Here is a 26,792-nt window from a genome sequence, read left to right on the forward strand (position 1 = left end):
TCGGTTAAGCAAGATGATGATGATGATGATGATGATGATGATGTGATGATGATGATGATGACAACGATGATGATGATGATTTTGAGACATCTTTTTATCTTAAGCTTAAAAGACAGTGTTCTTGGGTGATTAGTGAAAGCAGATAGAAATTCTCTCTGTAAATGCAGTTCAACCCTGGCATACTTCCTGCAGATAAAGATATCCAAAGAACCCAATCACGTTGGTCAAACAAACAAATTCAAAAACCATGTGTCTACACAACAAGGAGATAGGACACAAGGAAGATTACCAGAAACTCAGAAACTGGTCATCGCTTCAACTTGGAAAGTTACCAGTTCTAAACTATATGATTCGAAGTAGAAAACAGGGGCGGGGGAGAGGGGGGATGGTAACCCAACATCCCCCAGGGTCTGAGGACTGTGCTGGAGCTCAGTGGGAAAGCATGGCACGGCGCACGAGGCAAGATTCCATCCCCAGCACAAATACGAAAGTACGTGGATTTTACAGACATCAACACATGAAAGAGAGGAAAGTGTAGCAACAGAGGTCTGTGTAAATCTCACTGCTATTTCCTCAGGTGGACGATGAGATGAGATAAAACCTGTACCCAAGCTGTATAAATATAGGGGTTGGGCCGAGTCTAGCGTGTTTCTTCTTTCTTTTCTATTGGATATTTTCTTTATTTATATTTCAAATAAATGTTATCCCCTTTCCTGGTGTCCCCTCTGGAACCCCCATCCCATCCCCTCTTCGCCTGCTTCTATGAAGGTGTTCCCCACCTCCCCAACCACTCCCACCTCACTGCCTTGATATTCCCCAACACTGGAAAACAAGCCTTCACAGGACCAAGGGCCTCTCCTCCTATTGATGCCAGACAATGTCATTCTCTGCTACATGCGGCTGGAGCCATGGGTCCCTCCATGTGTACTCTCTGGTTGGTAGTTTGGTCCCTAGGAGCTCAGAGCTGGAGAGATGGCTCAGTGGTTAAGAGCATTGTCTGTTCTTCCAGAGGTCCTGAGTTCAATTCCCAGCAACCACATGGTGGCTCACAACAATTTATCATGGGATCTGATGCCCTCTTCTGGCCTGCAGTTATACAAACAGATAGAGCACTCCTATGTCTAGAGTGTTTCTTTCTCTGTACTATTTTAGCCTGGAAGCTTCTAGCCTCTGTACAATCCAAGCTGACTGACTCAATCCGGATTCTCTCAGCTTCTGATGGAATTGCTCTGGTTGGCCCCATGCTAATGACAATATGTTCTAGTCTCCTGGCTCGATCCATCTTCACCTGTGTCCAGTTTATTCTCTCTGTAAAACTGTCCCAGTAAAACTGCCACACACACACACACCACACCACCTCACTCCTCCCACCCCTCTGTACTTAAGTAGCCTCCAAGAGAGTGTTGTTCTCCTGTGAATTCTGTATATCCCATCTCTGACTCATTCTGTCAAATCTTTCTCTGATTCATCATCACTTTACCCTTCTTCAATTAGACGTGACTTTCAAACATGGCTGCTTCCTTCTACAAACTAACCTTACCTTCATGGCTAGGGGTTAAAGGTGTGTATTAGGGGTGTGTCTATAGTCCAGCAAGATTCTACTGTAATCCAGGGTGTGTCTGCATTTGGCCGGATCACATATAGACCTAGAAGATCTCGGGATATGATTCCTTGCCAGGGCAGCCATGTTGCTGGATTCAAATTCCACAGTAAAACTAAGGAACACCAAGATCAAAACAATATCCAGGTGGGTTAAGGGGCACATGTCTTTAATCCCAGCACTTGGGAGGCAGAGGCAGGCAGATCTGATTTCAAAGCCAGCCTGGTCTGCAGAGTGAGTTCCAGGACTGGCCTACACCGAGAAATCTGTCTTGAAAAATGAAATTAAACCAAATCAAACCAAACCAAACCAAACCAAACCAAATCACACAGCAACCAAACACTACCCTAAATGAATCAGAGAAAAACCATAGGCCAATCCCAGAAGGCATAGAGTTAGCCAGTTCTGTCTGTAGACAGGCAAAGTACTTCAAATAAAACATCTTGTTTATGCTGGGCGTGGTGGCACACGACTTTAGCCTCAGCACTGCAGAGTGAATTTGAAGACAGCCTGGTCTACGTAGTGTGTTCCAGTCCAGCCAAGGTTTCTAATGAGACTGTCTCAGAAAAAAAAAAAAAAATACTGTTTAAATCAGTGTATACACACTATCAATTTAGCATCTTATCAATTTAAAATTGAAGTTTACATTCTTTTTGGTATTAATACTAAGGCTGTAGAAGAAGTGTAAATATAAATATTTATTTTAAAGTCCTATAAAAATAAGTATTTAAGGAACACTTGAACTCAGACTCACCATATGTAAGCACTCAATAGTTACACGTGACCAGAAGCTGCCATAATGAATAGACATGAGCTTCAGGATTCCATACTTGAATTCAGAATAAGGAATTCATGGGGGAAAGGCCACATGGTGTTCCTTGGAGCTGTTCACTTAACAATGTGTGCAGTATCTCAAGTTACTGTAGGAACACACATTATACCCTTTGCTGAGTAAATACGGGTGAGCACTTTTTATACCTGTGCACCGGGATTCTCTTGACCAGCCTGTTACTTTGTCCAGCTTTACACAGGAACAGGACTGGAAGGAGGGTGAGGAGAGCCATTGTTCTCCTTGATGTTGCAATCATGAAGTACGCGCACGTTTGCCTCCATTTCTTCAGTAAGATTATTAAGCATCAAACATTTTAAATTGCTAGATTTTAAGAGTGCATATGCCTGAGAAGATGGAGAAGCAAAGGAAGCTCCTGCCCACTGGCGTGTGTGTCCTAGGTCGTGTCGGGACATAAACTTAGTTTCTGTACATTAAAACAAAACAAAAAAATAGTTATGGAATCAAGTACTGTGGTGGTTTGAATAAAAATGGCCCCCATAGACTCATGTGTTTGAACGTTTGGCCACAGGCAGTGGCACCATTAGGAGGTGTGGCCTTGCTGGAGAAGTTTATCACTGTGGAGTGGGCTCTGAGAACTCAAGCTATGCCAGCTGTGGAACGCAGTCCCCTACTGATGCCTGGGGATCAAGACGTAGAACTCTCAGCGCCTTCTCCTGCCTGCATGCCGCCATGCTTTCTGTATGACGATGATGGACTAACCTCCAGAAACTGAAAATCAGACCCAATTAAATACTTTCTTTTCTAAGAACTGTCATGGTCATGGTGTCTCTTGATAGTCATAAAACCCTAACTAAGATAAGTATCATATCAAGAAGTAAAACTAGCAAGTTCACAAATTTTCAGAGGAAAAAAAAGCGATGGGTCCCAGGAATTCAGCATTTATCAGGTACTGCCTGTGAGGTCCACATGCAGCACATGGAGTATAAAGACGCACAAACTTTATGGTGCCATTATCAAGGAAGAGACAAGTCACAGGGAAACTGGGAAATACTTAGACATGAATGAAGATGATAATACAATGTGTCCATACTCAGGAAACCGACACTTGGGGCACCATATGGAGTCCAGCCTTATACACTAATCTGAAAAAAATCGAGAAAGAAGTCAAACCCACAACTTGACTTTACAATTTGAGAAACCAGAAAATGGAGACCAAACTATCCAAAGCTAGGAGAAGGAAGGAAATCATAAAGACTATGGGGGGGAAAGGAACACAGAGAGAAAATAATAAAGAAAAGTCAGTAGAGGTAAGTTAATAATAAGAAAGTAATAGCAGGTAAAGGTGGATGCTGAAAAGCCTGACAACCATAATCCTACCCCCAGAACCCACGTGTAGAGAGAGATAGTCACTCCCATAAGCTGTCTCTGCCCTTCTATACGCATGCATGAATGTGGGCAGGCACACACACAGGCGTGCACACACACACACACACACACACACACACACACACACACACACACTCTTCTTTAAAATGTAAAAATAATGAAAAGTAATACACTTGTCTAGGATATTAAATTTTATGCCTCATGAAGAAGTTTGAAACTTGTAGCAAAAACCCAAAGGAACAAATAAAACCCGAGGCCTGAGGAGATGATTCTGTGAGTAAAAGCACTTGTTGCGTGCAAGTGTGACGCCTGCCGTGGATCCCGGACTCATGTAACAGCTGGACACATGGGTGCGTGTCTGCAACCCCAGCGGTTCTACAGTACGGAGGTGGAAGGGGCCGACTCGCAGGGAGCCTCTGGCAAGCTGCCAGCCTGGAGGCTTCCGTACCACAGTCAAGGGAGACCCTGCCTCGAACAGGGCGGGCAGCAAGGACTTGGTCGTCCTTTACTTCTACTGTGACTGTGGCAAGCATGTGCCCTCATCCACACACAGACACAAAGGTAAGCAGGGCTGGAGTGCTGGCTCAGTAGTCAGGAGCACTGGCTGCTCTGTCAGAGGACCACCGAGCTTCAATTCTCAACACCCACATGGTGGTTCACAACTGTGCAACTCCAGTTCCAAGGGATCTGATGCTCTCTTCTGGCCTCTGAAGGCACCAGGCACAAACGTGATGCACAGGCATACATGCTGGCCAAGCACCCACACACCAAAACAAACATACAAACAAACAATTTAGAAAACAACTAAGAAATCAACAAATATACTTCCATTTCCAACAAGATATATATCTTTCCTGTTTATTTTTCCCACTTAATTCAACCGACAACTGGACATGTATATAAAACAAGCCTAAGGTTAGGAACGACTCGGGAAGAGGGTAGGGTTGTGACTCCAGTACACCAGGCTGTGAGGAATACAGGACTCAGGTGGGTTTGGTTTTTCCTGTGTTCCCTGCCGTCTCACATGCCCCAGATTTAAGCCAAAAAGTCAGCAGCCAAGAAATTCAGGGGAATGAAAGAAAGAAGGAGAGGGAGGGAGGGAGGGAGAGAGAGAGAGAGAGAGAGAGAGAGAGAGAGAGGGAGGGGGAAAGGGGGGGAGGAAGGAAGGAAGGAAGGAAGGGAAGGAAGGAAGAAGGGAAGGGGAAGGAAGGAAGGAAGGAAGGAGAGGAAGGAAGGAAAAAAAAGGATAAAAAGGCCCACTCAAATCCATGTTCCCCAGCCAGCACCCGGATTACTGCCACCAAGCCAGCCTTCCATGCCACTTTGACTTGATATACTCTCTCTGTTCCCCCTGAGACGTGACATTCTTACCTGAAAACAGAGCGGCTTGCTTGCTTCCCCCTCTCTCATCTCTCCCTGCTGCCCTCCCCGCTTCTCTCCTGGTCACTGCCATGTTTCCCAGGCTGACGGTGAACTCCAAGGTTTAAGTGCCGCTCCTATGATGTTCCTGTCCCAGCTGCCTGAGCAGGTGGGACCGCAGACAGGCTGCTGGGTGACACAATGTCACAAGTAAGCCCACCATGACATGTGCTAGAGGAAAGGTAACTACACTGCTTCTGTGCCGAAGTACTTTCAGAATATTTTTACAATATTTAAATTGATGCTGATGCTATTTCTAAATTATAGTTTAGGAACTACTATGCTGTTCATTTCTGAATGAAAAAATTGCCAAAAAATTGGTTAAGGGTGGGCCTTCTTTGACTCTCTTCTTCGACTTTCAAACTATTAGTGACCAGACAAAGAACAGAAAATATTGTGAAAAATACAGCTGTTAAGAAAGCTTTTGGGTTTTTTGATTAACATCACTGAACAAAATTAATTTTAAAATTGGGTGACTCTATCTTTATTTTTTAAAGTTAGCCTCTTACTTAAATAGTTAACTCCCAGAATGTCCCATAAACTATTTTCAGGCTGAGGCAGAAGAATGGTTTGAATCCAGGAGTTCAACCCTAACATGGGCACCACAGTGAGGTTGTGTCAAACAAAAAACAGCCAAGTCCCTGTAAGCCAGATGACTTAAAATGGAAGCATTGGCTGCCAGGATTGTTAAGTGTTTAAGTTAAAAAGAATATGGTGGCAGAGAGATGCCTCAGTAGTTAAAAGCACTTCCTGGGCTTGAAGGGGACCTGGGATTGGTTTCCAATACCCACATGGCAGCTCGTAACCAACTGTAACTCCAGTTCCAGGAGACAGCGCTCTCTCTGGTCTTTGTGGGCTCATGCACAAGTGTGGTGCACATACAGATATGCCCCTCTCTCTCTCTCTCCCTCTGTCTCCCTCTCTCTCTCTCTCTCTCTCTCTCTCACACACACACACACACACACACACAAATAAAAAAAATCATTTACTCACTAATCAATTACTCAACCAACCAATCAGGGAAGAAGCAACCTGGTAAACTGTAATATTGAACACTATAAAGTCTTTTCTTGTACCCACTTACATGCTTATATAAAACTATCAGGGGTGGAAATTTTTCCTTAATTTAGAAAATCATCTGTGAACATAAGAGCCCACATTAGGCAACAGGAAAACAAACTCCCAGCCCAGCACATTAACAAATGTACTTGGGAAGGTGCCTCGGTTTCAGAGCCCGTTAGACCTCAGCCTCCCCATGTCTAACTTAAACAGCATTGCAGGCTACCTCAGGGAATGTGTGAGGCTGCGATCACAGGTGCCCAGCTGACCTCCAGAGGAAGGAGAAGGGTTATTTGCCCTGACTTGTCAAGAGGCAGACTGCCACAGGGTGACTCTGAACTTCTCTGACAGGCAGCAGATGAGCCGCAGGGCCTTGGGAGCAGGGCCTGGAGGCAGCGTCCTTGTCAGCCTGTGGGCCAGGTCAGTGACTAGGAACCCCAGAGTGGGTCAGACCTGCAGGGATGCTGTCGTTAAGATGGGCAGCTACTCCATGGAGCTCAGACTGCTCCTGGGGGTGAGTGGGACTCTCCCTGGAGTTAGGTAGGCAGTGGGGGAAACAAGAATACAATCTATTTCCTCAAAAGACATAAAAAGACCAAGAGGCAAGAGCTGGGCACAGCCAAGTTTCCAGCCTTTGTCTCTGCCTTGCTCCCACTACCAAAGGAAGAGAAAAGGCACCCCCTGAAGTCCTCTGGGCCTTCAGGTCACCAAGTGTCATGTCCTGTAGACAAAATGAATCTGAAACACACGGCAGGAGGCAAGTACTCTCTCCCCTCAACCACATTTTCAAGCCATGTTTCTGAGAATAGAAAATTCTAAGCTCAATTTGAGCGCCACTGTAAGCCCCTCTCATGCCAGATGACTCTATCCACATATTTACACATGAAGTACAAACAACTTAAAATGTTTACTGAGGAGTAATGGAAGTCATGTGTCAAATGCAATGGGGGCGGGGTGATGGGGGATAAAGCCTTCTCCAGAACTGAAGCCTGAAGATGTACAATATCTGTGGAAAATCTGGTCTACAAATGAAAGCGTGTTGTTTACCTATCCCTTCTGATTACAGAGAGCGTGCATTCTGCCCTCGGCGTAGAACTTCTTAGGTCTCTTTCCCTGGGTCTTTGGTTTGCTGTTTGCTCTGAAGTGTTGCCTGAAGCTATGGGATCCTGATAGCTTCGTGCACAGAGTCTCAGAGAAGACCACACACACTCCTGGGATTTGAGATTCCAGTTTCCTTTAGGCTCTCACTCCCGGAGAGACACAGTGAAGAATCCTTCCATCAAGCCCCATAGACAAGGGTAAAACCCAGAAGCAGCACCGTCCTCAGAACTCCTGCGGCTTCTTCCCAGTCCTCTCTGAACAGGGTAAAGAGAAGGACACAGGAGAAGGTTGGGAACTGACACCTGGAATCTTCCCTTCCACTGAGAAGGTGTCCTCATTAGACATCACTAGACATCAGCCACCAGTGATCGACTCAGACCCAGCCATCAGGCAGAACTCTGAATTGGGACAGGCACACAGGTTCACTGCACCTGGCTTCGCTTCCATGCAGGATCCACCCTGTGGTTAATGATGATTGAAGGGGGGGCCCGCAAGGAAAATGAAGGAAATGGCCAGCTGCCGGTTTATCTCATAATAACTTTAGAAGGATCAGTCTTCCTCACTCTCACATGAAGTCCTCCCTTTGTCCTCTTCTAGTTTTTGAGGTAGCATCTCCATGTGTAGGCCTGGCTGGCCTTGAGTTTCTGATTCTCCTGCCCAAGCCACCAAAGCGCTAGGATGGCCCTGCATAGTCATAACTTTCGTTCTGAGGCAGAATTCCTTTCCTCATCCAGCTATGCTCATGCTACGGACTGCTTCTTACACGGAGCTAAAGGCAGAGCACGTCTGACCATCTAGGTCCGTCTGTCTCTGCACCCGCCCTGCCATTCTATGCACTTAAAGCAGACATCATGGAACGGTTACCTGAGACTTCAGGGTTCTATAATGTTCAGAGAAGAGGACAGCATCTTACCTTCTCCTCTGTCTCCTGTGTCTCTTGTGAGAGGAGACTCCCATCTCACGTCGGGCCTGCCTATCCTGAGAGGTGACAGTAAAGAGCTCCCTGATGCACTCCATCTAGATTCGGCACTTTCTCAGGAGCAGTTTCTACACAGCTTTGGTAGGGTTTTAGATGTGTGTTAGCCTGCACCACTGAAAAGCCGTCTTCTCCCATGACTCCACCAAGCACCCAAACATCTAAAACCCAGGGGCTGAGAAAACAGAACTATCTAAAACAAAGTAATTTGTACAGTTGAATTTAAAAAAATAAACAAAAAACAAACAGGTCATTTCATTAGCGTTCTTCCAATGATACTAAATCTGCACTCCCCCAATGCATAAGGAACTTGAAATAGAATCCAATAAAAGCTAAATGAACCAACCGATAGCCACATTTGTGCAGGTAAACAGCCGTGTTGGTCAGTGTCTGGCACCACGCTCTGGTCGTCTGAGCTAACAGAGTGAGACTCGCTGACTTAGGACCTGTTACACTGCGGGTGGAAACGTCCCTTACCTGTAAATAGGTTTCCAGGCCTTGCCGCCGTTGTTCCAGGACTTTGGGGACCCAGTTCCTGACGTGTTTAGAAGGGATTTCTGGAGTCTTTATACATTTCTTAAGCTTCCAAGAAAGAAGGGAAACACGTTTGTCAATTATAAGGAAATCATTCGGAGGACAGAAAAGCAAGGAGTGTAAACCACAGCTAAAACATGCTGAAAAGTTTCTCAAACCTTTTTTTTTTTTTTACTTAGGTATCCTGATTTCTCAGGCTACAGGACAAATGGGTTTTATGTTTGGTAGCTGTTATGATGTATATTTCAGAAAAATTAAAAGTCTAGTACTTGAGTTAAAACAAAATCAAAGAAAGATTATTTCAACAATCAATTTATTTCATAGCAAAACTAATACAAGTTTTTAACTATGTTTTCTAATTAGATTAAGAAGCACTTGGAGAGGCTCTGGAAATTTCTGAAATAAAGTAAAATTTAAAACACAGTCTTATCTTTCCAATAATCCAGAAAAGCATCTGCAAACTCTACTCATGCAAACTGACGGGAGTTCTGAGTTAGGACTTCTAGATGCCTCAGTCGTTAAGAACACTGGATGCTCTTCTAGGGGACCAGGGTTCAACTCACAGCACCTGCTTGGTAGCCCACAACCATCTGAAACCCCAATCCCAGGGGTCTGTGCACCTTCCTTTGACCTCTTGCAGCATCAGGAACACATACATACACAGACATACATGCAGGCAAAACACCCAAACACATAAAATTAAAATCTTATTTTTTTTAAAAAAGCTCTTCAAAGTTAGAGCAGCTTTGATATGCGAAACAACATCTAACTTCAAGAAGTGTCAAGTCCTAAAACCTGGGAAGGTTTCCATATCCAGCATAGGGGATTTTTCCAGTTTGGTAAAATTATTGATTTAATAACAGGAAAATTGTCTTAGGTTATCTGGGCAGGTTCAAAGCAACGATGAGGACCTTAAAAGAGGGCAGAGGTTATAGGTCAGAGGTTAAAAAGTATGAGGCATGGTGGCACATGTCCGTAATCTTAGCACCTAGGCTAATGCAGGAAGATGACAATTTAGAGGGTATCCTGGGCTACAAAGAGATTCGGTGTCAAGGCAGAAATGTAACTCAGCAGGGTGGAGCTTGCTTGGCAAATATAGTCCCTTAGGTTTAGTCTCCAGGACCTAAAAATATAAAAGTAAATAAATTTTGTCATAAAAAAATCCTCAACAGGTGGGTAGCTTTCATGGTGGCCTCGGCAGCCTTTGGAAGCCAAAGAGTCTGCCCGTGACCTCCACAACTTTGCATCTGTTCAGGGCTTCTAGAGCCCGCAACCAACCTGCCCAGGGCCTGTAAAAGGGCGGCAGCTCTGCCGACCAGCTCAATTTTAGTCTAGTTACACTGATTTTGGACTTTGAGACCTCAGGCGGCCTAAGAGAATAAATCTGTGCCCCTTTAGGTCACTCCATGTATAGTACTTTGTCATGAGTAGCCTCGACAAACGGAATGAACCCAGTGCCCTAACTTAAGTCTTGACGCCCTTAATGGCCCTTTTACAAAACATGTGGAAAGAATATTCTCTCGTCCACTGTAATGAGAAACATGGAGATTAAACCTGCAAAAACACAGCATAACTCTTCTGCACATTTAAGAAAATAATCACCAGCGACCCCTCCCAGTTGAATCCTTATGGACGCTCAGAGAAAGGAACAGTTCAAACCACAGTCCTTCAGGCTCCGGCCACTGGGCTGAGCCCGTGTGCCTCCTGCCTCTATACAGACACAAGTAACTGCAAACCCCAATCTGCCCGGCCTTACCAACAGAATTGTTGGGCAGGAAGCACAGCCTCCTGAATGTGCTTGGAGAGTTGTAAGCCTGGCTGGAGCCTGGGGCCACTGGAGACCCACGGGTTCTACGGAGAAGGTAGCATGGGGACACTGGATGGGTCTTAGGATTTGTTCAAATATATTATTCTTTTGCCAGTTAGAGAAGAGAAATGCATCACTTCTCAATCTTTTAGCAAAGATCAAGTGTAGAGAAAGGAGTTCCTGAGACGGAAGACGCCTACTGGGCTCTTCCTCCATGTTCCTTGGCACCGGAGCATACCTGCCCCAGACTGGAAACCAACTGTCCTAGGGTTTCTATTGCTGTGATAAACACCATAACCAAAGGCACCTTGGGGAGGAAAGGGTTTATTTCCTCTTACAGCTTGCAGTTCATCCTCCAGGGAAGTAAGGGCAGGAACTGATGTAAAGATACTGACTACCAGCTTGTTACCCAAGGATTGAGCCTGCTTCCTTATATCACCCAGGACCGCCTGCCCAGGAGAGTCACTACCCACAGTAAGATGGGCCCTCCAACATCCATCATCAGTTTTAAAAAATGCCCTCAGACTTGCCCACAGGCCAATCCATGGCGGTATTTTCTCAATTAAGATTCCTTCTTCTCAGATGACCCTAGATTCTGTCACATGGAGAGTGCTAGAAATTGTGGGCGGGGTGGGGTGGAACGGCAGGAAGGTGGCCTGGATGAGGAGGTAGTGTCTGAGGCTTGGCCTGAATCCTATTTGAAGGGAGCTGGGTGAGCAACCCGAGGAACACTATTAGGGCAGACACAGTAATGGGAAAGGAGGGTCAGGCCTTTGATGCTCAAGGCTAACAGGAAGAGATGGACCATCCACGCACCGTATACTTCAGCGCCTTGGGGGCCACAGTGGGGATTTAGATATTATTTGAAACGAGAGGAGGGGACATGCTGGGTGGAATGACATAGCTGACAGACCAGTTCAAAGTGCCTGAGGAAACCTAGGCAAGAGATGATGGTCCTGACTGTGGGTGCTGGCAGTGGACGTGGGCAAGTATGGGACTGTAGGTGTGCAAAGTATATTTGGTCATCATGGCTCTAGGGCACAGTCAGGTCTGGACCTCCTCGGGCAGCTGTTCTGATTACCTGCCTGTCATTTAGTGAACAGTGTCATAATGTCAGGTTTGAGCACAGTGGCTGTTTTAGAGCGAGTTCTCTAGAGGAATAGAACTGATAGAATGAATGCGGCCGTGGTCTAGCTAATCCAACAATGGCTGCCCATCAGTGGCAAGTCCAAGAATCTGTACATTGTTCTGCTCATGGGGCTGGATGTCTCAGCTGGTCTTCAGTATACACTGGAATCCAATCTCTAATGCCAGAGAAGGAATGAACTTGATGACATCGAGAGTCAGGGCAAGCAAGCAAAGAGCAAGCTATCCCTTCTTCTATGTCCTTTATAGGCTGTCATCAAAAAAGTGTGGCCCAGATTTAAGACTAATCTCCCTACCTCAAAAGATGCAGATTAAAGGTGGTCTTCCTACATTCGAATGAGATAATCACCATCATCATCCCCCTTCATAAGTGTACACAGTTGATTGGATATTAGTGAATTCCAGATGAAATCAGTTGACCAAGAACAGCCATCACAATGCCCAATCTCTTAGTCAGTCCCCAAATCTACAGTTCCTGGGTGCTATAGGAGTCAACTCCTGGTTTTGGGTGAATGAAGAACACACTTTCTCTACCTCCAACCCCAGCTATGTGTGACTCCATCCTGCTCGTAGGGAGGTGAGAAGAGGAGGGATCTCAGCAGGAGGGGCAGCTCCATATTTTCGTTCTTCCACTCTTGTTACATAAATGGCCAATGCAATGGATGAAGCCAGAGCAAACACCTTTGACCATGAGGCATAGCTGGGTGGTGTTGGGAATGGTAAAGTAACAGAAGTCTGATCACCTCCATGCAAGCAGGACAGAATCCCATCTGTTAGTCACCTTTGTCTTGCATTTATAGTAATTGTTCAGTCAAATTTAATCCCCTCAAATAGGGGAAAACGCCATTCAGAGTTCAAACATGTTAGACCTAAAATTGTTGCGTTCCTAAGTTCCCTTACCATCACTGTGGTCATGTGACACAGTTGTTAAGTAAAGCACAGCCTAAGTCTACTGGGTCTGTTTTCCCAGAAAGACAGTAGGATTTGCTTCCGGCAGAAGTGTGAAGCAAGGCCTGGAGTGAGAGCAGCTATATTATAATCAGAAAGGGTAAAGTCACAGCTTTACGACAACAGACGCTGAAGCTCGCTCCATCCCTTGGATTGATGGCCTTTAGGTTTCCTAAGGACAACAATAAATTTCTTACTTGCTCAAGAAAGCTAGTCAAAGTTCTATGTGTGCGTCCTTAGACACTCCTAATAGAAAGGGATCAACTGTTGAGGTTGGAGAGTTTAAGCTAGAGATGCCGCCAGGAATCCATGGGAAGACAGTGTGAGAAAGTACACAGCATTCTGTGAACCCAGGAGTCTGAACACTGTGTCTGTAGACATAGACTCTAAGTCGAATCACATCAAGAGTCAAGTCCCAACACAACAAAGGGGCTGTGACAGGTAGAACACACAAACTGGCCTCCTGATGTTTACAACCTATACAACCCTTCTGCTTGGGAGTGAGTAGAAGCCGTGACTACACGGTTAGTCACTGCCATGGTTACCTGTCTGTATACCTTGGTCTTAGCACACTGCTGGCTTTGAAGTAGTGGCTAAGGCTTCAAGTGACCTCTAGCAGCTAAGAGTCGTCTCTGGTTAACAGTCAGTGAACAAGGCATCACTCCCACAGAGGCAGGCAGAGGTCTGCCTGAGTGAGTGTAGATGTGGACATAAGCCTAGCTGTGAGGATGAAGCAGAGCTCTGACTGTGGAGACTCTGTCACAGCTGGACTTGGAAAGTTAGGCATTTGCACCTGTGATGATTTATTATGCTGCAACAGAATACTGGGAGGGCCACTCTGAGGGACAGTTAAGGAGTGAGGATGAGGGAAGGAACTACCACACAGGGGTATTCCAAAGCTGGGGCAAAAGGGAAACAAGCAAGCTTTACAACCCGACTTCAATCCCCACAAAAGCCCCACCAACTGTCTCCTCTCCTTTTCTTTTCTTGACGAAATAGCACTGAAAGCATCCTCCCTTTTGTTTACATGAGGGTCCTGAGAGAGCTGATCACCACAGAGACTGCATCCATGACACATGTGGAGGTGAGAAGGAATTTAGATGAGAGACAAACCCAAGACAATATGTTTCCAGTATGGCTCAGCTGCTTGCAAGATAAATACTCCTTGTCCACTTCATCTGATGATTAACTTTGTCCTGTTAGTCAGCTCTCTCTCTCTCTCTCTCTCTCTCTCTCTCTCTCTCTCTCTCTCTCTCTCTCTCACACACACACACACACACACACACATCCAATGTGTGATCCTCCTTTTTCCTTTTCACAGTGAAAACTCACTGAGAACTTACTCCAGACAGACAAGACCCACTAGCATATGATGTGGATAGAAAAACCTACAATTTTCTACAGAGAGGACCAGAAATACTTTTAGCAAGGCTAAGAATAAAAAATGGAAACAAAATTATCTAAAGGAGTAGAGACATTGGGAGGGCACAAGATAACCTTCTTGTGTACATATGGCCACCCCAGTTTTTCTCAGGGTTCCTTCAGGGATGGTGCATGGGTGCTGTTCTCTCGGTTTGATCCCATGTAGCAATTTTTGGGTCATCTGAAACGTGTACTTCATGAAATTGAATAGAAGAGAAAGTTAATATTTGACTCAAACCCAAAGGAGGCAATAACAGAAGATGAAGACGGTTAATCTGAAAATGAACCAACGCTATATTTCACTGAAAACGTTGTGAATAAAAGGGTGAGCTGGAACTGACAGAAAACAGCTGGGGAGGCATCAGGATAAAATATGCTCAAAGTTTGCAGTGTGGGTAAGAGTTTCTTGTCAGCCATGAGATCGGGGGCCTGGGAGAGCACAGCTCTTTGCAAACATGGCTGCTAAAAGTGATGAATTACTTGGCTAGGGTAGGGGTGACTGGGGCATGGGCTGGGCTCGTCACATGCTTAAAGGTTCACCTATCACAAGAGCCTGTGCCCAAGCTGCAGGGGACGAAAAACAACATGGAGTCTTGCTTTGTTTGGGTGGGGGATTTATCATCCCCTACCTCATTCTAGCATAATAGATGCCATAGAGGAAGTGGGATTAGAGGGGCCTGGGGTCAGATTCCAATAACATAAACCCGCACACCAGAACACACAGGATGTTTTCTAATGTCCCATAGACCAAACAATTAACACTGCATAAAGTACAAAGGATGGGACATAGTGTGTGTGTTGGAGCTCGAGGTAGGGGAGGCATAGCAATATACACCTGGAATCGTAGCATGTGGGAGACCATGAGCTTTTCCACACCCTGGCATAGACAACACAGCAAGCTCAGAGCCAGCTGGAGAAATAAGATAACTAAGCTTGGTGTTAGAATATAATTTAAATTGTTTAGGTAGAAATGTCTATGATAAATGGAACAAGAGTTTTCAGAAAGAGTGGGAAACTGGCAGCTGGCATTGAAGAACTTGAATGTCCTGCTTTGCTTTTAACACACCAGTTGGCAAATGAACGGGCATTCAGCCTGGCAAAGATAGGAAAGTGAGACCCTGGACAGGACAGGCTTGGATGTGGCTAACATGAACTCTCCTTAGGAGAAGCACTAGAAAAAGGATTGGCCAGTAGATGCTTTCAAGGACATCCGAGAGTCTCTAATTCCCAGAGCCTGTGAGTGGTATTGCTATACAACTGAAAGGGGCTTTACAGAGAGGGCTTTGGTTAAGGATCTTGACATGGGACTGCTATCCTGGACTAGTACAGGGATGGACCCAATGTTAACCTCAGCAGGGAGAGTACTATTAAGGCCTGTGATGGTTTGTATATGCTTGGCCCAGGGAGTGGCACTATTTGGAGGTGTGGCCTTGTTGGAGAAATTATGTTACTGTGGGCATGGCTTTAAGACCCTCCTCCTAACCACGTGGGAACCAGTCTTCTCTCCTTCAGATGAAGGTGTAGAACTCTCAGCTCCTCCTGCACCATGCCTGCCTGCATGCTGCCATGCTCCCACCTTGATAATAATAGACTGAACTTCTGAACCTGTAAGCCAGCCCCAAATAAATGCTGTCCTTATAAGAGTTGCCTTGGTCATGGTATCTGTTCACAGCCATAGAACCCTAAGACAAGGTCAGAGAGAGGGACGTGACCGGTAGATGTCATGAGGGAGGCCGAAGCAGGAAAGGAGGTGACTGTCAGCTAGGAGGATGAAGGTGGCCATGAGGAATGCGGCCAGCTGCTGGGAGCTACCGAGGGCAGAAAATGAACTCTCCTACGGGTATGCAGCCTTGTGCTCCCACTTAGCACAAGATAATAAATGTGCTGTGTTTCAAGTCGCCATTTTTCTTTTTTGTTACAGGAGCCCTAGGAAACTAACGCAGGGTTTGAGAACACTGGCCTGGAGAGCCCGTCTGTGACATGGTGGGCAATTCAAGCCCATGCCAGAGAGATCAGGAGAAAGGCCTTGACATGCAGGCAAAGGAAAACTGAAGACAAGTAAGAAGATGAAGAGTGGGGTCACAATGTAAAGGAGCACCGCTCCCGACTGGCAGGGGCGCACACGTGAACGCCAAGTGGGACGCATTGCAGGGACGTAAGAGAATGAGTTGACAGCACTAAGCTGCGTTCTGGAAAATTGAGGTAAGAGAAAGGTCAGAGGGACTTTCAGGATTCAGAACCTTGAGCTGCTTATTCTGAGCCTTGTGTCTCTCTCTGTGTGTGTGTGTGTGTGTGTGAGAGAGAGAGAGAGAGAGAGAGAGAGAGAGTGTGAGACAGAGAGAGAGAGAGAGAGAGAGAGAGAGAGAGAGAGAGAGTGTGTGTGTGTGTGTGTGTTTGTATCTGAGTGGCATCTTTAAAACTATAGTTCACAGAAGAAACGTCAAAGTGCATGGAGCACCGTCTGGGGAAGGCGACTGAGATGAGTTACTAGGGTCCATCACACACAGCCTGGTTCAGTGTGAGTGGTATGAGGTAGCTTCACTTTGGTCTTTAAAAGAGAGTCAAATACTTTCAGCACAGCTCCAGAGGAAATGACGAAGCGTCCGGTGGCCAGGTGTGACCCCAGCTTGGCTCCCGCTCTTGAAAGCATGAGGTCAGAATGAGCTACACAGTGAGGTCACCTCAAAATAAGACGTTGAAGAGCAGGAGATGGAGCTCGGTGGTAGGATTACTTAGCATGTAAGAAGCCTTGAGCTTTACCCTCAGCACAAGACAGACAGACAGACACGGGGACAGAGAGACCCTGAAAGGATAAAAACTGAAAAAAAAATAAGAACAGAAAAAAATCGTTGTTATTATATGGACATGCAAATTAAAACAAAAAGATAGATTTCATGGGACTGGAGAGATGGCTCAGCGACTAAGAGTTTGTGCTGCTTTTCCATAGGATTCAAGTTCTCCCAGCACCCAAGTCAGGTGGCTCATAACTGGAATTTATAATTTACTTATAATTCCAGCTCCAAGGATATGATGCCCACCCGTGGCCTCCACAGGTACCGATGGGACATGCACTCAGGTACACATACAAACACGTAAGCAATCATCATAACCACAATTGAAGGGTTTTGGTGAAAAATACTTGCAGCTAATGGGCAGTATTTTAATAATAGGCCACACAAATTAGTTAGCAAACCCTGAGAACCTAGTAAACGAAAAAGCACAGAAATAAAATAACTCAAAAAAAAAAAAAAAAGAAAAGAAAGAAAAAAGATGTCTACCTAAATAAACGCAAAAATCATCACTTTATGCGAGGGAAGATGTGTGCTCCCTAAGCAGACCATTTTCAGAGGGATAATGTCCAAAGCTGGTAAGATGCCATGAGCTTTATACAGCTCCACTTGCTCTGGTAATAATATATGTCAGGGGATTAAAAAGAAATACCCATTATCCTATGACAGAGAAGTGTTCTTTTTGGCAAGATAGCTTGCTACGCAGGATTTGCTTTTAAAAATCCAAGGAAGAGAGCAGAGATTACATTAGGACACTAGAAGCCCAGCCGGGGTGTACAGGCAACAGGGGGCCCCTGCTCTTGTGCTTGCTCAAACTTGCCAGAGGATTTAGCTTTATGTCCAGAGTGAGAGGGGGGGGTGTCATGCCTGTGATCCCAGCACTTGGGAGGGAGGCTGAGGCAGAAGGATCACAGTAAGTCCAAAGCTAGCCTGGGCTATATAGTGAATTTGAGAAGAAAATAATGAATACACAGGAAAAAGAAAGTGTAACTAGGGAGGGATCTTGGTGGCAGAGATCTTTCAGAAGGCAAAGGCTGGGCTTGGGTACCAACAACCCCTTCATTACCACCAAAACGAGAAAAGCAGAGAAAACTAATTCTGACTTGCACAAAGACAGAAGGGAATTCTGAGAAAGGTTTAAAAAGACATCCCTAACACTAACTAGACAAACTCAAATAGTTTCTTCCTCAAAATTAGCAAGAACAAACAACAAGGAGGCACTTGTGTGTCTGCAGGCCAGGACAAAGAGTGAGGAATCCATCATGGTGAAGGTGCAAAGCACTTAGGGACAGCCCCACGCTCCACTGCAGACAGCTTCTGTGCACTGTTCAAACACTTCCCGTGAGAGAGCAGAATACAAAACACAGGAAAAGTCAAGACAGGTGCAGAGTCAGCGTCATAAACCGTGAGGATAATCAAATGCTTCAAGAAAACTCAAAGGCAGAAGCTGTTGTAAGTGCAGTTAGAGGGAAGTACTTTGCAAACACTGCTTGCACTGGGAGGATAAGGCTGCCTGGAGGGGAGCAGGGCAGAAAAGCTTGCACGAGGTACCCCGTTGATTCTTAGCTGCTGTGGTGTTCCTGAGCAGTTTTATGGTTAAGATTACAGACCGGTGTGCACTTTTATATCTCACTGCTACCTGTGCTCGCCTTCCCACAAATTCTAACACAGCAATGGCTGTCCCTTCTCTACAGTGCATACAGTCAGACAGCACACTCCAACAGCCTGCTAGCCCCCAAAGTCCCTGTAAGGACGTCTCCAATTCTACGACAGAGATTTGAGAATTACTCCTCTATTTATTCTAAAGCTTCATTATGAAAACCTGCATAGTTACTTAATGGAACTGCGGAAATGGAAAGACTAAGTCCTAGAAAGTACAAGAATGTTATATTTTATTTTATTTGACAATGCTTGATTGCACAGGAGCAGGAAAAGGAATTGTCCTAGAGCAGGAAGTGAGCAAGCCAGCCTGCACTCAAGCAGGGCTGACCCGTGGACAGGGCCAGCCTAATTGGCAGTCACCCTGCTGTGTCTCTTACAGAGTCTATCCCCTGGTATCTGGAGAGCTCAGCTGGGCTGTGTTGGTCACAGAGTACTTCATGCTGACCTAGTACTTTAGGAAGGGTTTTGCACCTGACAAGCTGCCCAGGCCTGACTGACTGGGAGAAGCTTCATGGGGGGTGGAGAGAAACCTGGTCTCAGAGGGCTCGCCACCGATACCTAGCAGAATTTGTTTGCTCTAAATAAAAAAGGACAGAATACAAGGAGAAAGAGAAAGATGTGTGTTTCTCTCTGAGGTCCCCCAAGCACGTACTTTTTAAAAAAGTTTCCTGGCAACACCTGATAGAAATCTGTAGGCACTTGTATGGTTTCTCTGGGAGGAAAGCTGAACTTGATGAAATTCTAGTTGAAGAATTAAATTCATTTAACAACTGCTACCATAACAGAAAAGCTTGGAGCACCTCTAAAACGAATCGAGGAGGTGGGCCTGAGGGTGCCCAGCACCCTGGGAGGAGGGGCAGAGGGGTATCTGTGAGTTCTGTCAGCCAGAGTGACAGAGTGAGACACCCGTCTAAAATTAAACAAAACAGGGAAACAGGCCTGCTAATCTTTCAGTAATATCCTGTTAAGGTTTGGGCTTAATTCTCTATTCTCTGATTAAAGTGAAAAAAAGTTATAAAAGTGCTGGAAGCATTCGACACGTTGTACTTTAGCGCAGCGATGCGTCCCAGGAAACTTATGTAGGCACTAAAAAGCACAATATTAAAACTCTCCTAACTTAATATATTTCTAGCTTCATGCCCAATTATCTAATTAGAGCATGCATTCTGTGTATGAATGTATTTCATACATGTGCACATACATGCACAGAAACATATACGATGGATGCACTCCCAGACATGAAAGAAGAAAGATGAGCCTGGGCTGACTCATCATCTGTGATCTTCTCCCGGGATCCCTCATAGGTATTTAATTCTATTATGAAAATTTAGGAACCAAATAATTTATAGCCCATAAAAAATTAAGACTGGGTTGGAGTCAGGGTTGTTTTTTTTTTAAAGTATTCATTTTCAATTATAAACCATTTCTCCCTGAAAGTCAGTTGCTTCTTTTGCATTTCTGTTTCTTTAATCTACGACTTTGAAATGCACCCCGGAGCTAAGGCATCAATCATTCTGGTACAGTTGCTCTTGACACTCAAGAGGACAGCTGTGGGCTGGGAGCCTCTTTTCCACGTACTCCATATGAACATTGTATACACACACAACCTTGTCTAGGTACACAACATTTAAGTTGAATTTAATAAATCTCTTCCTGTATAATGACTTCTTGTGTTTCTTTTCTTTTCCTAAAGAACATTGTAACGCATTTCTTGGACAGAGGAGGTTGTTGGCCTCACTCAGGATAAGCCATGTACTGCCAACAGTCTGCTGCCTCAGATTTTAATACATAAGCAATGGTAACAGGAAATCCACTTATTAAAAAAATCCAAACACACTGACTGAACAATCTACTTTTTAAAAATTAATGCCATTATAAAGAAACAGTAGACCGTAACACTCTGAGGATCACAGAGCAGTCTTAACACTATACCACAGGCCATACAGAGAAAAAGCATGAAACCAAAGGTTACCTTTTTGTGCAAGGCATGGAATTCACTGTACCGTTTCTCAACAAAATGTTTTCTTCCATTCATTAGCACTTCTATTTTAAACACCTAAGGAAAAAAATTAAAGAGATTAATTCTGCTAGTTCAAAACCCTCAATTGTCGATGTGGTGAGTTTGTGACTGTGATATATTTCATCCCTTTAATTACAGAAGCCGATTCTCCCCAAACCCAGAAGGCTCAGGAGACCCCAACCCAACAACACTGATTAATGAGCCCTCGAACCAATGCTCACCCACTAACTGCAGCATTCTCTAAGACTGTGTCTACAGATGGGGAACTTCCATGATCTCAAATGCTAATTCTTCTTTTCTTTTCTTTCTTCTTTTTTTTTAACTCAGAGAATATCCTTCCCGTGAAATGACTTCATCAAATGACTATGACAGTCCGGATCTGAGGACTCGGTCACATGACACCCTGTCTGGGTAGTTTGAGGAAGGCACTGTGTCATCTGAGACAATCATGCAAACAACAGTGCATTTTAGGTTAATTTCTTCCTAACCTGCATATTCATCTCCAGTCTCAGCTGGGCTTATCCTGCTGTTTGCAAAACAGGGCAAATATAGGGAGGGCTCCTTTTCCCTGCATGATGTGAGTGACAGCTAGTGCTCCCACTTCCAGAAGGTTGAAAGGCCAGAGGCAGAGGTGCTCTGGGCTCACTAATTAGTAGGCACTAACATGACATTTTCTTGATTCTTGGGTCAGTGGGTCAAGACTGGGAACAGGGATGAGAAGCTCATGAAAACACAAGGCTCAGGTCCAGAAGTGCAGAGTCTGACAGGAAAGAAAATTAAGAGCCAGTGCTATTCCAGGCTCTCTGTCTCACCCGTGTTTTGCTAAGTGAGAGTCTGAAATACCCAGATGAGAGAATACTGCCAAGCTCAAGTGCCAGTTTTAGCCAACCCTCTGGAAAAAAATACAGGACAGCTCAGAGGAGGGGGCGGAGGGAAACCATACTTTAATCCAAAATATATGTACTCATATTTAACATAGGACATAAAAGGTTCTATACTTTTATTATGAAAACAGAGCCCAAGGGTGCTGTATTTCTGCTTTATATGTAAATATAACTATTTCAAGTCAGACGTATTATCAATCGTAAATGCTACCTACACTTTTGTGTATCTTTGAATTACATGATCTAATACTGCAAGACTCAGTTAAAGAAGCACATTTTCTAAAAATGTACTGGAAAATTTTTACTAATTTAATTAAAATTTCATATAACAATTAATTTTTTCAAAAATTCTTCCCCAATACTTTTCTTTAGTGACTTAAAGAAAATCTTTCTTCTAAAATACATATATGCTTCAAACTCTCAGCTAAACATCCACTACTTATTAGAAAAATATTTTTCCCTAATCTACCAAAGAAAATGATCCTTCTTCCAAGAGCTTGTCAGAAAGAGAACCAGAAAGACATTTCCAGAAACAGATGCAAGGGTCAGGCAGCTTCCACTTGGGCCCTTCTTAGTGTCAAGTCCCTGATTTGATCAAAACTGTGGCAACAATGAAAGCAGTTTCCATCTGCCAAGCTGATAAAATTACTCCAGGTCTGGTTACTGGGGCTCACAACAGCCCTTTCACTTGCTATGTTTGCTGAAGAACCCATAGGACAGAGCCTTGGTAAGGCTCAACCTACTGGATCACCCTCAGACTGACCCTCTTGAAGGCCATGGGTAAGACATGGGCAGCTAGGAGAAGAGTAGCCTCTAGGTAGTTAGGAGGGTCTTAAAGTCCACGCCCACGGCAACACCCACTCTAACAAGGCTACACATTCTCTAACAAGGATACACCTCCTAATAGTGACACTCCCTAGGACAAGCATATACAAACCATCATAGATACATTATGCTCTGGCTGTCTCAAGAAATGCCATCCCATCTCCTGCCCAAAATAGTTCTGCCTTCAAGTTCTACAGTAACTCTTCACAAACACTAAAGTTCACAATGTAGGCAGAGGAGTAGAAGGGACACCCATACAGAGAAGTGCATAACAGGTGTTAACTCTAATATATTGTCATTGAAAATACATAATGTACCCAGTGCTGCTAAGATTTTTTTTTTTCCTTCTGAGTTCTGAGCAAACATTTTGGAAAGGAAGTTGGTTAGCCAGGATGGAGTCAAGTCAGGACATTTTCTTATTATTTCTACCACACAGAAAACCCTTTTCTCATTTTGTGGCCCTGGAAAAGTTCCAGTGTAGAAATTACACTCTGGGGTAGTAGTGACATCTTAGGACCCAAAGAACAGTGTGTGGAAGGCACCCAGCATAGTACCTGGCATTCAGCTGTTAATTGATTTAACATATGCACAAAGGGTTTACAATGTGCCTGGGAACTGTCCTAGGCTCTAGGATTCAGTAATGAAAAGACAAAAGAGCCTGTCTTTCAAGGAGTTAAGACCCTGAGTAATGACTGAGCTGGATGACACATCTGTGCACAAGTGACTTGGTGTTCATGAGATATACTCAGGAAAGTCAGGCATGGAGCTTGACAAGAGTGTTAAACAGCATGCAAGGAAGGGCTCCCTGAGGACAGAAGCAGGGAAAATTGTGCATGAGTTAATATTTTTAAGAAATATAAAAATAGGGCTGGAGAGATGGCTCAGTGGTTAAGAGCACTGACTGCTCTTCCAGAGGTCCTGAGTTCAATTCCCAGCGACCACATGGTGGCTCACAACTATCTGTAATGAGATCTGATGACTCCTTCTGGTGTGTCTGAAGACAGCTAAAGTGTACTTATTTATAATAAATAAATAAATAAATAATATATATACACATATAAATGTGTGTGTATATATATACATATGTATATATACATGTAACCCATAAGCCAGATAAAATCTAGTTTGATAACCAACTGAAAAGCAGCAGAAAAAGGGAAGAAAAACCAATGACAGACACTGATTCAAAAAAGACACAAGACTGGAGGGCAAAAACATTCATTGGTACTCTTGTTCTGAGGGAATTTCTTTCTTTCAAGATCCAGGATGAAAGGCTAAGGGGAAACTATAAAAGAAAACCCAAACCACAGGAATGGGGCTTGTGGACAAAATCATCAATATCCTCAATGAACATTACACTAGATATGATGAATAACAGATTAGTCATGGAGGGAGAAAAGGCAAGTGTTGAGACTCTAGCAATTAAAAACTATCCAGCATGAAACAAACACAAATGAGGATGGAAAAGTTATCTTCTATTTCTCTGATGTAATTGTCGATCCAGGTTTACTGCCTCAGTTGCTAACCCTAGGTTTAGACCTGGAGGCTTCCAGCCTCTGTACAATCTAATCTAGGCCCAACATTCAGCCTCTGAGACTTGCTGCTAAATAAGCTTATGCCATCCTAGTTTGTCCTGAACTCTGGCTGGCTGGTTCAACTCAGCTGTGCTGGCTCAATACTCTTCTCCAAGCTGACTGATTCAATCTGGCTTCTCTTGGCTTCTGACTAAATTGCTCCTCATACTACCTTTGACAATAAGTTCTAATCTTCTGGCTTCTTTTCATTCTCTGGCTCATTCTGTCTTTACCAGTGTCTAGCTTGTTCTCTCTTCAGCCTGTCGCTATAAAACTCTCCTGGTAAAACTGCCTCTCTTCCTTCCTTTCTTCTGTACTACATTCTCTTTTTCCTCTCTCTTCTCATAAGAGTTGGGCATACCCTATTCTATCAAATCTTTCTCTGATTCGTCACTCTGTCTGCTACTCAATTAGACATCACTTTCAAACATGGTGCTTCCTTCTAAAAACAAAACAAAAAAACAAAAACCCTACCTTTATTGTTTGGGATTAAATGTGTTTGCTAAGGGCATGTCTGTATTTCAGCCAGAGGTATTAAAGGTGTGTGCTAAGGCTAAGTCACAATTAGAAACAACTTTTTTCAGTAAATAATACAATTTTGGGGTTACAGTATGATCAAATATTTTGCAACAAGAGGGGGAAAACAACTAAAAAATAAATTAATAGCTGGTTATGGTGGATCATGCCTTTAATTCCAGCAATGGAGAGATATAGGCAGGAAAACTGCTGTGAGTTCGAAGCCAGCCTATTCTACAAAATGAATCCAGGATGGCCAGGGCTGTGTTACACAGAGAAACCCTGGCTCAAACAAAACAAAACAAAACAGAAAACAAAAACAAAAAAGAAAAAAAAAAACACTATCAGTGAACCATATAATTAAACAGCAAAATATATCTATAAACTGAAGACTTCAAGATTGTATTATTTACTGAAAAAAGTTGTTTCTAATTGTGACTCAGCCTTAACACACACCTTTAATCCCTCTGGTTGGAATACAGACACGACCTTAGTATATCTTTAATACCAAATAGTAAAGGTAGTTTTTTGTTTGTTTGTTTTTAGAAGAAAGCACCACGTTTGAAAGTGATGTCTAAGAGGAGAAGAGAGATTCAGTTAATGAAGGTTAGAGAGTAAAGCAAATATATTCAAAGAAATCACTGCTGTTCCCCATCCCAATTTTATAGAAAATATAAGTGGATAAATCCAACTCAGTGGAGAGATACACAAACCCTTAGGGAAAGACAGATCACCAAAGCAAAGGAATTACCATTGGTCAAAGCTAGAAGGACACAGGAAGTCTGAAATACAGCAAAAAACATAGACATTACCCAGAAAAAGAAGATAAAGCAATATATTATATATATTATATATAATATATTATTATATATAATAATAATAACAAATAATAATAATGATGATGATAACAAAGATTTAATGTATATGTGTGTAGTTTATGTTTTAAAAGATCTGGATTGGAGACCTAACCCAATTCTTTACTCACAGTAAAAACCCATTTAATTCTCATACCAGTCCTACACGACAGGTACCATTATTCCCACTTTCCAGGGAAGGCAGGAAATAGGGAGATTATACAACTTGGCTGCTCTTGCAAACCATAATTAAACCCCATAATCTGTCTTAGACACAGTATTACACTAAGTTCCAGTGGACAGACTCACTTATAAAGACCCGAGCCTCCTACATGGAGGTGGAAGAAACAGGAGACTCTTTGTGAATTCAAGGCCAGCCTTGTCTACAGCACCAGGACAACATAAAGACCCTGTATAAATGCACAATACAAGTAATTTTAGGAGTGGCTCTAAGTGGAGAGGATTATTGTATTTGATAACTAAATTTAAAAGTTAAAAAGTACATTTTCCCTTATTTAATTCTAAATAAAAATTTCCCTATTCTAAAATACTAAGTGGATAAAATGATAAACATCATGAATTAATTGAATTGTTTTGGATGGAAATAAAGGTAGTTTTTCTCAATATTTTAAAACTGAGCTTCAAAAAAATTAAAGAAAATACATATAAAATTACCCATGCTCTTTCAAAAAAAAAAACCCTAAAGAATTATCACAATATAATGCTTACAATACCTCTTGTACTTATGTGTATGGGGGGGGGGGCAGTGGCCATATCAATATAATTTTCTCAGGAGAAAATTCATGACAGCAAACAGGACCAAAACAGCAAACACTTATTGGGAAGAGAAAATAGCCAACTGGAAGAATTCCTGATCAAACAAAAAAACCATTGTAAGCAAGAGGAAAAACCAAAGATAAAAGACAATATTTGAATTTCCCCCGAGCTGAGACCATGGAAATAATCTGTGGTGGCTGAATGAGAATGACTCCCATAGGCTCGTGTATTTGAACACTTTGTCCCCAGGTGGCAGTGTTTGGGAAGGATTAGGAGGCATGGCCTAGGAGGAGGAGGAGGAGGAGTGCCACTGGAGGCGGGCTTTGAGGTTTCTAAAGAAGGTTTCCTGCCATTCTCAATGTGCTCTCTGCCTCATGCTAATGGATCAAGATGTGAGACCTCAGCTGCTCCTGCTGCCATGCCTTTGCCTCACCATCATGGGCTCTAACATTCTGAAACTGCAACCCCAGTCACAAGGTGTCTTTTGTATTGCTTTGGTCATGGTCTTTTGTTTCTCTAAACATAAAGAAATCGAGGCAGGTAGATCAGCCAAGGACAGCCACATCTATTCACCTGAATTTTTTTTTTTAAATTACAAAAACAACAAGGTGTTGCTAACATATACATAGCTTGTGTTATCAGCTGGGCCCCTCTGTTGAAGAACTGCCTTTCTCAGATGGCCTTTGAGTATGTCTATGGA

At 43.7% G+C, this 26,792-nt stretch overlaps 1 protein-coding gene across 2 annotated transcripts in view; it reads right to left on the bottom strand.

Moving 5' to 3' along the window:
• Snx24 (sorting nexin 24) overlaps positions 1–26,792 on the bottom strand; it is a 147,146-nt gene that overhangs the window by 41,931 nt on the left and 78,423 nt on the right. For both annotated transcript variants that reach the window (XM_032885392.1, XM_032885391.1), the window contains exons 2-3: positions 20,615–20,698; positions 8,812–8,916 (exon numbers count right to left, since the gene is read on the bottom strand). In XM_032885392.1, the coding sequence (XP_032741283.1) occupies positions 8,812–8,916; positions 20,615–20,698 (189 nt within the window). The remainder of the gene's footprint in view (positions 1–8,811; positions 8,917–20,614; positions 20,699–26,792) is intronic.

The sequence above is a fragment of the Rattus rattus genome, chromosome 15 (genome assembly GCF_011064425.1).
Source record: "Rattus rattus isolate New Zealand chromosome 15, Rrattus_CSIRO_v1, whole genome shotgun sequence".
Classification (NCBI taxonomy): Eukaryota; Metazoa; Chordata; class Mammalia; order Rodentia; family Muridae; genus Rattus; species Rattus rattus.